This window comes from Hypanus sabinus, chromosome 2 (genome assembly GCF_030144855.1).
Source record: "Hypanus sabinus isolate sHypSab1 chromosome 2, sHypSab1.hap1, whole genome shotgun sequence".
NCBI classification, from domain to species: domain Eukaryota; kingdom Metazoa; phylum Chordata; class Chondrichthyes; order Myliobatiformes; family Dasyatidae; genus Hypanus; species Hypanus sabinus.
Genome location: NC_082707.1, coordinates 38,131,801 through 38,145,585, shown reverse-complemented (window position 1 = coordinate 38,145,585; position 13,785 = coordinate 38,131,801). Strand labels below are relative to the sequence as shown.

Sequence of the window (13,785 nt, the reverse complement as noted above, 5' to 3'; positions counted from 1 at the left end):
GGGGGGGGGAGCTGGAAGAGATCTCATTCAATCCTATTGAATGTTGAAAGGCCTAGAGAAATGTGCATGATGTTTCCTGTAGTGGGGAACCAGTGGGGAATCTAGAACCAGAGCACAGAACCTCAGAATACAAAGATGTTCCTTTAGAATAGAGATGAAGAGGAATTTCTTTAGCCAGAGGCCACAGACAGCTATACAGGCCAAGTCTATGAGTATATTTAAAGCAGAGGTTGATAAAGGCCATCAAAGGTTTTGGGGAGAAAGCAAGAGAATGGGATTAAGAGGGGATAATGAATCACCCATGATTTAATGGGCTAGCCTGGTTCTGCTCCTGTGCCTTATGATCTTATGGTCATCTAATAGAAGCTGCAGTCTCCTCCTCTGTTTAGCTGCCCAGTTCTTCCCTGTTGTACAAGCTTCATCCTGCTGTGGCGATTCATTGTGTTGCCGGCATCCACACACACAGCTGTGGGAATGGCAGGTGTTGGCCACCAGGGTCTCAGCACAGCAGCTCTATGGATGTTGCAACTCTTTCTCCAAATAACACTGTAATAAACACTTTTTGAAAGAGAAACACTCATAGAATGGGCACTGAAAACAAGTTCAGAACATAAAACAATGTTCTGGTGATTGAAAACAAGTCAGAACTGGGGCAGCATGCAGTAAGCAAATCGCGTCCCTGCTTTTCAAATTTGAAGGGCATAGATCAGGAATGTGATGGAATACTCTTTACTTGCCTGACTGAGTTAGCCTCCAGCAAAACTCACCAAAATCAGTACGAAAGAGCCTATTTGACTGGTACACCACCTAACACCACAAGTGCACAGTTGCTGCATTGCGTATCACAACAAAATGCAGTGCACGTACTTGCTGAGGCTTCTTCACCACATTTCTACTACCACAACTGCCACCACCATCCCCCCACAGACAACTCCAACAAGTGCATGGAACCCCACACCATACACATTGCTGGATCTCCATACTCAACAATGCTGTGGATACCTTGTGGAGTACTGTAGCTTTTCATCAGAGCAGTTCATCACCAGTATATTAAGAAATTAGTAATGAGCAGTCAACACTGTATACAAAAATCTAAGTTATGACAGGTTTACACCTGAATTCCACATCACCTTTTAATTCAATCCATTTTCTCGAGTGTCCATCCTCCCCAATGGTTCCAGTGAGTATGACCAGTTATGCCAAGAATTCCACATTTAATCTACTCCCGAGATCTTGACAAATCTTCACCCAACTACATTTCCATTTCCTCAAACTATTTAATCCAAAGTGGATCAAAACCTTTTGACGAGATGCAGCTTTTCCACTTGGAGCAAATGGTTCAAAAAACAGCACACACTGTAGCTCTGATCCAATCAGAACCATCCAGTTTATTAATAAATTAGTTTTATTTTACAGCATTACACCTGGAAACCGACAGATATTCTCTTGGCAAAGTAATCCATGTAAGTACTTTAATCACAATCTTATCATGTTCAATCTCCAGCCAGTGATCAAAGTTTGGTGACCTTGTATTTAATTTGCCACTGGATAGATGGTCATTCATTTGAATACTTTTACATTACAGCACAGTACAGGCCCTTCAGCTCACGATGTTGTGCTGACCTTTTAATCTACTCTTAAGTTCAATCTTACCCTTCACTCCCATTTAGCCATCGATTTTTCTATTATTCATGTACCCATCTTAGAGTCTCTTAAATGTTCCTAATGTATCTGCTTCTACCACCACCCTCTTTGTAGCACATTCCATGCATCCACCACTCTTCGTATGAAAAAAAAACTTGCCTCTGACATCCCCTCTATAACTTTCTCCAATCACCTTAAAATTACATGCCCTTTGTATAAGCCATTTCTGCCTGGGAAAAAGTCTCTGGCTCTCCACTTAGTCTATGCCTCTCATCATTTTATACACCTGTGTCCAGTCACCTCTCATCCTACTTCGGTCCAAACAGAAAAACACTAGCTTGCTCAACTACCCTCATAAGACATGCTCTCCAATCTACACTATCCACAGTATCACCAGCCTTCCTGTCATCTGCAACCCACCCTTCCACTTCCTCATCCAAGTGATTTATAAGAATCACAAATAGCAAGGGTCCCTGAACAGATCTCTGCGGAATACCAACTTCCAGACAGATTTTATTGCGATGTAGCCTTGCTTGCAGGAAATGTGGAGTTCGTTTCAACCATTTATCAAGACAAAGTTAGCTGCAGAATATTGTGTTTAAATTTAACATACATCTGAATATAACTGGGTAGCAGATTCAAATCAGATATTAACGAAGAGAAAAAGTCTACCAGCCAGATTTGACCTCAGCAGAAAATCAGAAATATTCATCTTAAAAACAGTTAACATATTTCCAGCATCAAGCATTTCTATAAACAAGAGTGAAATATGTGGAGATACCTCACTCTTTTGCAAGGTGATAAAAATCCACCAGCCAAACTGAGAAAATAAAACTTAGCAGACATCAGCAACCAAACTGCTCTGCTCTGCAGAGTTACAGCAACTTCTGTGCCTTTGAGGTGTGCAAACCAGCAGTAATGCAACCATTTACAGCAACAACGGCATGTCCGTCAGTTACACACAAGGCAAATTAATCATTTCTCTAAACCATGTTTAGTTTATATCCATACCTTTAAAAACTAGGTATGTTATTGGAGAAGTGTATTCATATTATTTCATCATTTTACCTGTGGAACTCAAATGAAATGTATTTATTTATTTATTATTTCAGTTTCTTCTAAAATAAAAGACACTGCCATCTTGCCTTCTTTGGATGAAAAGAATCTGTCTCCAATAACCTGGAAGCCACATCTTGATAATGTCAATCCAGCTGCAGAGGTACAAATTAATAAAGAATAGTTACCAGTAGTGTATTCAGTACGGTATAATAGAAACTTTCCTAATTGAGTTTTGTGTAATGCTATTCCAGTAAAAGCATTAATCTCACAAACTATGGTTATTAATGTAAACTTCTAATTTTAAAGATTACCAACACTATGGTTCAAGCTTTTATACTCCTTTTCAAGTTTAAATGAGATGTAAGAAAGTAGTAAGTTTTATGATTCATTCCTTTTACCTCAATCTTACTTCACAACTTATTTGGTTTGTTTTCTAACTCCTAACTATTTTTTACTCAACAAGACATGTCCTGAACATCTTAAACAGGTAGATGCAGTTATTCACAGAAGGATAGCATTAAGAGAGTTTTTCTAAAGTGAAATGAAAGAACAGGTCATTTGTGCAATTCCAAAATTTCAATTGGGTACTTGTTAGCATGGGTCACCCCTGCACTCCTTGTGTGACTTTTGCTTCAGTAGCACATGAAATTATGCTGTTTCCTGTAAAGTATTCATTTGTGAGCATTAATGTTTAAAGTTAATTTATTATCACAAAATACACACAAAAATAGAAATCCAACCAACCAATGTTGTGCAAAAAATGAATTCTGAAAATGTAAAAAATAGAAATAATAATAAATAAGTAAATAATATTAAGGGTGAGCTTGAACTAATTTGTCCCAGGAAGGACTATCTTCCCAATACAACCCATGGTAGATAAGACCCTTACCCATTTGGTAGATGTCCCTTACCCATTTATCAGACTGACCCTCTCTAATCCCCTCATCATCTCCTCTCCTCCACCTTTGCCTTCCCTCTATCCACCTCCCTGCATCACCACCATCTAATGCCACTTGTAGGCCATTTGATCAACCAAGGCACCCAGCAGACACTTCAGTCTCCAACTTTACGTCTGATACGCACCTGTTCCTTTGCATACCCTTCATGATCCTTGGCTGGTCATCATGTTCCCTGGGCTATGGCACAGGTTCCAATCCTCCTACCCCTTAACTGATCTAAGGCATCAGACAGAAAATTTCTTTGCCCCATCCCTTCTCCACCTCCCATGTTATAATTATAACCAAGATTCCAATCGACCCTAGGGCACCAGCTCTCATAACCTGGCAGTGTCAGGATCAGATTCCAGGCAGAACACTTCTGTAACTAGAAACATGCAACATACAAACATCTGACCCTATGGACTCAGGTTAAAAAAGATTGTAAATGCCCCAGTACAACCCCCACCTGGCACAGGGATATGTGAGCATCATTAGGCCAAAATATTTGGTTTCAGTTAATCTGGGTGTTAAGCTGGAAGTGCATTTGGAAAGAACACAATTTTTTCTTCCATCTTTATGATTAACTGCTACCAGTTAGGGGTCTACACTTACCTTGTCCAGACAAACAGGAATTATTGTGTGTTACCTGTACAGTCACAGGGCCTGGCTACCACTCTGAAATCAAACCCCCTCCCAACCCTATCTCGCTCCCCCACCACATGAAAATATGTGGTGAAGACCTTTGCTGGATATAAAACCTGCCTGTAACTTTAATAGTTCTCTTAAATATTTGAAAATTACTAAGATTTTGTTTTCTTTTGTAAATGATATTGTAACCAAGATATACTCAGCTAATCTATGCAATATATAAATTACTTGAGAGAAATTTTAGCTTCTTAACAACTGAATACCAGTGAAACAAATAGTAGAAAGGTGGTTCAGCATGTATAACAGGAATTAAATTTAACTTGCTCAGTTTTCTGTTTATCTCTTGAATCTATTCTTTTTTTTCCCTACACACTCTGTTAAATTGAAAATAAAGCATCGGGGAATGAATAAGACAGTTTGCCATTTCCGACTTTCATTTCCATGATCCCAGGCCAGCAGCACAGAAGCATATCATTCAGTCCATTAAAACAGCTCCCCTTATCCCCATGCCCTCCAAGTTATAAATTTTTTGTTTAAAGCTTATTGTTCTAAAGCTTTTAACTTACAAGGTTTCTGTTGGGTTTTCATCTCCTCTTTGTCCTGCTTCTGCTGATGATTCAACCTAGAACTGGCTGTCTGGTGTAGTACGCAGATTGGGCTCATTTCCAAGTTCCACACCTGGACATTGTAAAGCAGGAGTCAGTTAACAAACCAGAGGTTAGATGTTGGTGCATCTGACCTCCCACACCACCAATGGACTCAGCATAGAAGTATCTGAGAGCAAATGCTATTCATAGCTCATCCTTCATCTTAGGCAAGGTATAGCTGTTTTGAATTATTTTTGGAAGTGTTTTTCAGCAGCGTGTCCTCAGGGCTGGTTCATACAATGCAGTAGAATAGGCCTCAATTGCATTTTTCCTCTCAGCTTCATGGGTTGTTTGAAGCAACCAAGTCTCAAGCCTCCAGCAAGGCCACAAAACAGTGAGGCCTCAGGGACAAGTGTGAGGCAAGTGGAAGTCTCAAACCAGATCTAGAGGTTCTAATTTCATACCATGCTCTTTTAATTTGTGGTATCTTGCTAATCGGAGTATTCTTTGTTAATTTACGTTCATAATATCCCAAATAATTTCAGCTCCCTGATTAGAGTTCCTCACATTATTTCATTTCCAATGAGGGGTGTATCAACTTAACAATGTTCCACAAGGTATCAAAAATTAGGTATCATATTGTGGTCTAATTAAATCTAGAAATGTCAATTAACAATTTCTGTATCTCTGATTATATTACACCATTTATATTCCCCATATTGGCTGATTGTTACTGATTCATTTAACGTTCTTAAAAATATGACAAAACTATACACAAAGTTGCCTTCTCAAAACAGTTTGGAATAATGAGTTATCCCATTCTCAGCAAAAAAGGTGCAATTTCGTGTAATAAAAGAAAGATATTTTTCATATTTTTCCCTGACCAATGATCACACTTAATGCAGATCCTTATTTCAAACCTGGAATTCAGTTCTTAGATTTCCCATTGTGTTTAGCCATTCAAATGACAGTATAAGCCACTGTTGATGAACATGTTCTTTTCTTTCCCCTCCACAAAGATAAAAATTGAAAGACCATCACTCAAACGGATTGGAAGTGATTCAGAAATACCATAACTCCATCAGTCTGCCATTGAGAGTTTCTCTGATATTCTCCACTATACGTCAAGTGACTCACAGACATAATGTTTTGCTGCAATAAAAATCTCTTGCGGGTATTCATCAAATTATATGTACTTGAATATTTTTAATTACCTACACTTTAGATCAACATTATTTTTTTATTATTTTAAAATATAAACATTGTTAAAATTAATACTAATTTTGTCATAATGTCAATGATGTAATTGAATCTCAAAGGTTTATAGGTGTTAATGAATCTGTTTTGTTCCTACTCTCTGATCATATAAGCAACTTATTCTATATAGTCAATTATCATTCATGACAGTTTTAAAGTTACAAGTGCGTGATTTTGTTAAACTAACTGGATACTATCAATGCAGTCATGCCTTTGACAATACTTAAGTACAGGGACTTACAAATCTGTTAAAAATATCATTAAAACATTACATAGAACATTACAGCACAGAAACAGGCCTCTTGGCCCTTCTTGGCCATGCCGAACCATTTTTCTGCCTAGTCCCACTGACCTGCACCTAGAAGTTGGTGAAAAAACTCCTACTTTTAAGTACAAATATATCACTTTGCATGGTAGGGTACAGATGCATCTCTATCAAAGAAGATGTAAGGCACTCATTCCCTCCACTAACCTGCAGGTCACCCATGGGCAAGGTATAGCACCTGCTCAGCTCATTGACCAAGGTCACATCAAGCCAGGCAAGCAAGTGGTGGATGGTACATAAACATACACATTTTAGAGCACTTTAATAAACTCATGACTGTATTTTATATTGACACTGGAAATAATTGTGCATGTTTTGTAAAAGTTTTAGATTCTGATTTTTGGGATAAAGTATATTTTGAATATGAATTGTATAGTTTATCGTGAGGTGCAATAGAGTTTGCACCACATATTGATATGCATTTAAATATGTTAATTAATCCAAAGAAATCAGATATAAAATTTTATTCTAAAGATTATAATTTTGAAGATATTAATAAAACAAGCAACTAGTTAAATAAGTGCATGTTTTAATTGAGACGCAGTTAATATTAACAAGGCCACATTTATTTCCTATCTAACCTCTTGCTCTAGCTCTCCTATCGAATTCCTTTGAACTGTTTCATTTCTGCCTTTACCATCTACACTGAACACATTTATTCTTGAGTGACTGCATTGCTCTGTTACCCTGCCTGAATTCCCTCCTCCATGTAAACTCACCAACCCACATTCAATGTGCCAATTCCAGTTTGTCATCCTATATGACTTCAATAGTTCCATGATCACAAATATGTTCAGACTCTGATCTATTTATCACATGTACATTGAAACATCTGTGAAGCATGTCATTTGTATTAAAAAACCAACATATCTGAGTGTGCTTGGGGCAGCCTGCATATTTTGGTGCCAACAAAGCATACCCACAATGCTCGGCAGAACGACTCAGAACACAACAAAATGGAACATACTGAGCAACAACAGCAAAACAGGCCCCTTTCTTGGCTGCGTCCCAGCCACCCAAGCACAAACAGAGCCCTTAAACCCCAGGACAGGCCGTCATCTGCCTGCAGCTTGCAGCGGACTCACAGATTTACAAAGACTGGGCTCCAACTTCCACATCTGACTCAGAGATTGGCACCCTTGGGTTACGGCCATCAGGCCTTGAATTCTGGACTCGCCACCTACCTTTGGGTTTCGATCTGGACTTCCAATTGACCTACAGGCTTCGATCTTTGGTAACAATCCACAACTCACAAATGATGAAAAATGAGGGCCTGGACTCCAGGACTCAAAAGCCAGAAAACAACAGAATCTGTGACATACTGTATCCCAATGATATTAAACCTGATTCACAGAACAGGGGATCAGCCAAGATTATTTCCTTAGATATTAAGAAAGAGGATGTGCTGGAGCTTTAGGAAAGCATCAAGTTGGATAAGTCTCCAGGACCGGATGAGATGTACCCCAGGCTACTGTGGGAGGCGGGAGGAGGAGATTATTGAGCCTTTGGCAATGGTCTTTGCAACATCAATGAGGAAGGGAGAGGTTCCAGAGGATTGGAGGATTGCAGATGTTGTTCCTTTATTCAAGAAAGGAAGTAGAGTTAGCCCAGGAAATTTTAGACCAGTGAGTCTTACTTCAGTGGTTGGTAAGTTGATAGAAAAGATCCTGAGAGACAGGATTTATGAACATTTGGAGAGGCATAATATGAGTAGGAATAGTCAGTATGGCTTTGTCAAAGACAGGTCATGCCTTACGAGACTGTTTGAATTTTTTGAGGATGTGACTGAACACTTTGATGAAGGAAGAGCAGTAGATGTAGTGTATATGGAGCTCAGCAAGGCTTTTGATAACATATCCAAAACAAGGCTTATTGAGAAAGTAAGGAGGCAAGGGATCCAAGGAGATGTTGCTTTGTGGATCCAGAATTGGCTTGCCCACAGAAGGCAAAGAGTGGTTGTAGGCAGGTGATATTCTGCATGGAGGTCGGTGACCAGTGGTGTGCCTCAGGGATCTGTTCTGGGACCCCTTCTCTTCGTGTATTTTATAAATGACCTAGATGAGAAAGTGATGGGATGGGTTAGTGAATCTGCAAATGACATGAAGGCTGGGGGTGTTGTTGATAGCGTGGACAGCTGTCAGAGACTGCAGCAGGACATTGATAGGATACAAAACTGGGCTAAGAAGTGACAGATGGAGTTCAACCCAGATAAGTGTGAAGTGGTTCATTTTGGTAGGTCAAATATGATGGCAGAATATATTGTTAATGGTAAGACTCTTGGCAATGTGGAGGATCAGAGGGATCTAAGTCCATAAGACACTCAAAACTGCTGTGCAGGTTGACTCTGTGGTTAAGAAGACATACGGTACATTGGCCTTCATCAATCATGGGATTGAGTTTAGGAACCGAGAGGTAATGTTGCAGCTATATAGGACCCTGGCCAGACCCCACTTGGAGTACTGTGCTCAGTTCTGGTCACCTCACTATAGAAAGGATGTGGAAACTATAGAAAGGGTGCAGAGGAGATTTACAAGGATGTTGCCTGGATTGGTGGGTGGGGGGTGGGGTGGGTGATACCTTATGAGAATAGGTTGAGTGAACTCAGCCTTTTCTCCTTGCAGTGACGGTGGATAAGAGGTGACCTGATAGAGGGGTATAAGATGATAAGATGTATTGATGGTGTGGATAGTCAGAGGCTTTTCCCCCAGGGCTGAAATGGCTAGAACGAGAGGGCTCAGTTTTAAGGTGCTTGGAAGCAGGTACAAAGGAGGTATCAAGGGTAAGTTTTTTCTTCCACAGAGAGTGGTGAGTGTGTGGAATGGGCTGCCGGTGACGGTGATGGAGGTGGATACGGTAGGGTCTTTTAAGAGACTCCTGGATAGGTACATGGAGCTTAGAAAAATAGAGGGCTATGGGTAACCCTAGGTAATTTCTATGGTAATGTCATGTTCGGCACAACTTTATGGGCTGAGGGGTCTGCATTGTGCTGTAGGTTTTCTATGTTTCTGTCACTTCCCATTCACACCCTCACTGCCCTTCCTGATGCCACTAAAGAGCTTCCTCTTAGTACACATCTTCAAAGCATCAAAATCTGAAATTATCTGTCACTGTAGCTCTGCACCCTAACCTTTGATGCCATATTCTACACTAAAACTATTACTCTCTTAGAAATTGTGGATTTTAATTTGGAATGCTAACTTTTTTTTTTGGGGGGGGGGAACTGAATTGCTTCAAAACTCACTTCATATGAAGTCACTTCATATCTTCTATCATCATCATCACTATTACATGCCACGTCATACAACGTGGGTGATCATGGTCTATCTGTTTTTATCCTGAGAAGTTCTAATAAGCTCTTCAAAACCTTTGCCTGTCTATCCCTGGACATAACTCAGGAAATGTCATGAGCTGTTGACCGTGACTTTTCACGGACTGTAACAAATCTCAAAGTTCATGGTCTGTTGATCATGACAAATCTCAAGAGTTGTATCCTGCAAATATACTTCAAAAATAAACTAACATTTGAACCTCTTTTACTTCTGTCAATTTTCCCCTCACTGCAAGATGGTCAAGCTTCTTTCCTCAGCACATGGAAGTGAATGTTGGACAATATATTCAATCACACACCTGAAAAATTTGCTATAATACAACGTCCACAGATCCTCCACTGTCATTGCAACTCCTGGAAATTAAAAGCAGGTACAGAGATGAATGCTGAAGCTGTTTTTATTGCAAGCATTGACATATACTAGAAAGTACCAGCAAATTGCATACCCCATTTCTGCATATAATTTCTTAAGTAAGACCTTGTTTCCTATCTGCTTTTCATTCCTAATTTACTTGTCTAAAATTTTCTGTGGTTTACACAGAATTGACTTATATATGACAGCATTGGTTTCCTTGCTACTTCAGAAACCTAGACATCAGGAGCTATTGCTGTCCCTGACACACCAGCTTCCCAACAGTGAAGAACCTGGAGTAGCAAAGGATTCCAAACCTAATCCTTGAGGTGCTGTATTTGATGTTAAAGAATTTATGAAGTATGTTCTCTGCCACTCTCTGAAGAGAGTAACATTTGTCCCCTCACCAACTATGCACATAATTGTAAAGTATCACTACTGCAGGAGCTCCCAACCTTAGTTATACCATGGTCCAATACCATTAAGCAAAGGGCCTGTGAGCTGCAGGTTGGGAACCCCTGTGCTAGTGCCGCAGCAGGTTCTTGCTTTAATGGATGAGTACCACTACCTAAATCAACACTGCACAGAACTTCATTATAAGTTTTGGGGGTTTCAGAAACTTTATGAACTTTTTGGATGCAATTCTGAGTTGGAGGCTATTAAAGAGAAAGCTCCAGCTATACTGGAGGTCTCAGCAGAAGTAAAAGAGAACAGTAGAAATTAACTGTTTCCACTCGGACCAGAAGGATCTCCTGACACTCTACAATGGGCAGAGATAGTCATGGTGGTTAATTGCTGAATTTCAAGCCCCAAGTTAATGCTGGAAACACTCAGCAGGCCAGGTAGCTTTCTGGAAAGGAGTGAATATTTGAGATCCAAGAATCTTTGTATGCTGTTCTAATGGAGGCTACTTCAAATTCAAAGTACAGTTATGTCACCATCTACAACCCTGAGATTCATTTTCTGGAGAGCATACTCAGTAAATCCAAGAACCATAATAGAATCAATGAAAGACAGCATTACAGAACTGACAAACAATGTGCAAATACCAAAAATAATAAGAATAATAAATAAGCAATGAATATAGAGAACATGAGATGAAAAGTGCTCGAAAAATAATCCATTGGTTGTGGGAAATGTTCAGTGATGAGACAAATGAAGATAAATGGCATTATCCCCAGTAGTTCAAGAGCCTGATGGTTGAGGGGTAATAACTGTTCTTGAGCCTGGTACTGCAAGACCTGACTACCGTTTTTCTCATCGTACCAACAAGAAGAGAGCACGGTTTCGATTCTGGAGGTCCTTGGTGGTGGATGCTGCTTTCCTGTGACAGCACTCTGTGTACATGTGCTCAATGGTGGGGAGTACTTTACCCATGATGGACAGGGCCATATCCACTACTTTATGTAGGATTTTCCATTCAAGAGCATTGGTTTTTCTATACTAGTCTGTGACGCAGCCAGTCAATATACTCTCCACTACACAACTATAGTATTTTGTCAACATTTCAGATGTCATGCCAAATCTTCACAAGCATCTAAGGAAATAGAGGTGCTGCCATGATTTCTTCATAATAGCACATATGTGCTGGGCCCAGGATAGGTCCTCTGAAATGATAACACGAAGGAATTTAAAGTTGCTTTGCCTCTCCATCTTTGATCTCCCAATGAGGATTGACTTATGGACCTCCAATTTCCTCCTCCTGAAGTCACTATTCATCTCCCTGGTCTTGCGAATATTGAGCGAGAGGTTGTCATTGTGCCACCACTCAGCCGGATTTTCAATCTCCCTCCTATTTGCTCATTCATCACCATATTTGTTTTGGACATCAACAGTGGCGTCATCAAAAAGCTTGGATATGACATTGGAGATGCGCTTAACCACACAATCATAAGTGTAAAGTGAGTAGCTCAGGGGCTAAGCACACCATCTTGTGATGCATCTGTGCTGATGGAGATTGTGGAGGAGATGTTGTTGACAATCTGAACTGACTGGGATCTGCAAGTGGCCAAATTGAGGCCAAAGTCTTGAAGCTTATTGATTAGTTTTGAAGGAATGATAGTTTTGAAAACAGAGTTGTTGTCAATAAAGTTCATCCTGATGTGCACATATTTGCTGTCCAGATGTTCCAGGGTAGAGTGAAGAGCCAATGAAATCAAAGTTCAAAGCATTTTCATTATCAAAGTATGTATACCATACACAACCTTGTGATTCATCTTGGAGGCAGCCACAGAACAAATAAACAGCGTAAAACCCATTTAAAGAAAAAAACCCACAAGCTAAGACAATCAAACATGCAACAAAAAGGGCAACTCGTGCAAACAAATAACACACAAAGCATTAAACATCAGACTGCAGAGGCCCCAAAAATGAGTCCACAGTCACAAGCTGCCAAATCAATTGAACCTTCCAGCATGAGACCCAAGACTCCTGCACCATCTGCAGGCAGTTGTGAGAGGGAGGCAGGTCAAACACAAGATGGTGTCACTGAACACTCATTCGTTTTCCACTCTCATCCTCATTGATTTTAAATTTATTGGACACTTTGATCGGTGACAGAGTAATGGAGCTGACCATGGGTTTGTTTTCTGCCACTAGGAATCGATGAAGCAAATATCCACAGCAATGGTCATAGCTGCACTCCGCGTCAAATCTCCCAGATCATCATGGAAGTGCCAGAACGTTCAGTCAACCCAAAAATACATTCATAACAGGGAAAGCACAGACTGCATTCAATTGCAGTTCAGAAGTAGGATATTGAGATGAAGAAGAGTATTCTGTAGTTTGCAAGCTACCTGCAAGGTGATTGAAATGTCAACTGTTGAGCCAGAAAGAAAATTGAAGTGCACTTCTAAGACAGGAGTTGCTGAGTTTCTTCACCAAACTTTCAAAACTCTTCATCAGAGTGGATGTAATTGCTACTGGATGATAGTTATTGAACCAAGTTACCACAATCTTCTTAGGTACTGATATGACTGAGGCCTGCTTGAATCCGGTGGATGCCATAGGCTGCCGAAGTGAGAGTTTAATGATATAGTAGAACATTCCAGCCAGTTGTTCAGCACAAGTCTTTAGTACTTGGTCAGGTACTTCGTCTGAGTCGGATGCTTTCCGTGGGTTCATCCTCCTGAAGAATGCTCTCATGTCAGCCTCAGAGACTGAAATCACAGGGTCCGTAGGGGCCATGGGAGTTTGTGAAGGTTCCTTCATAATTTATCAGTCAAAGTGAACACAGAGAGCATTGAGTTCATCTGGAAGTGGATCCCTGGTGAGGTGACAGCATTCAAGCCCTGCCACAGCTGTGGACTCACTTTTGGGAACTCTGTGGTTTGATATTTAATGCTCTGTGTGTTGCTTGTCCACTTCTTATTGTTTGAGCTCAGCACCTTTCAGACCCACTTTGGAAGGGAGAATATAACTACATTGGTGAGGATCTGTGCTGCACCCTGTGACCCTGTGATCTCTGTCTGTCTCAGAGGCTGATATCACACTGTCTTTCAGGGGTGTGAACCCTCGCAAGGCAGCAGGCTCCGATAGAGTACCTGGTAAAGCTCTGAAAACTTGTGCCAACCAACTGGCAGGAGTAGTCAAGGACATTTCAATCTCTCACTGCTGCTGTCGGAAGTTCCAACCTGCTTCAAAAGGGT

General features: G+C 40.3%; 1 protein-coding gene across 1 annotated transcript in view; it reads left to right on the top strand.

Annotated features, from left to right (window-relative positions):
- Positions 1-6,893, top strand: part of LOC132403408 (mucin-4-like) — a 61,817-nt gene extending 54,924 nt beyond the window's left edge. The window contains exons 23-25 of the mRNA XM_059986820.1: positions 1,417-1,463; positions 2,757-2,863; positions 5,896-6,893. Coding sequence (XP_059842803.1) covers positions 1,417-1,463; positions 2,757-2,863; positions 5,896-5,952 — 211 coding nt within the window. The 3' untranslated portion in view covers positions 5,953-6,893. The remainder of the gene's footprint in view (positions 1-1,416; positions 1,464-2,756; positions 2,864-5,895) is intronic.
- The last annotated feature ends 6,892 nt before the right edge of the window (positions 6,894-13,785 follow it).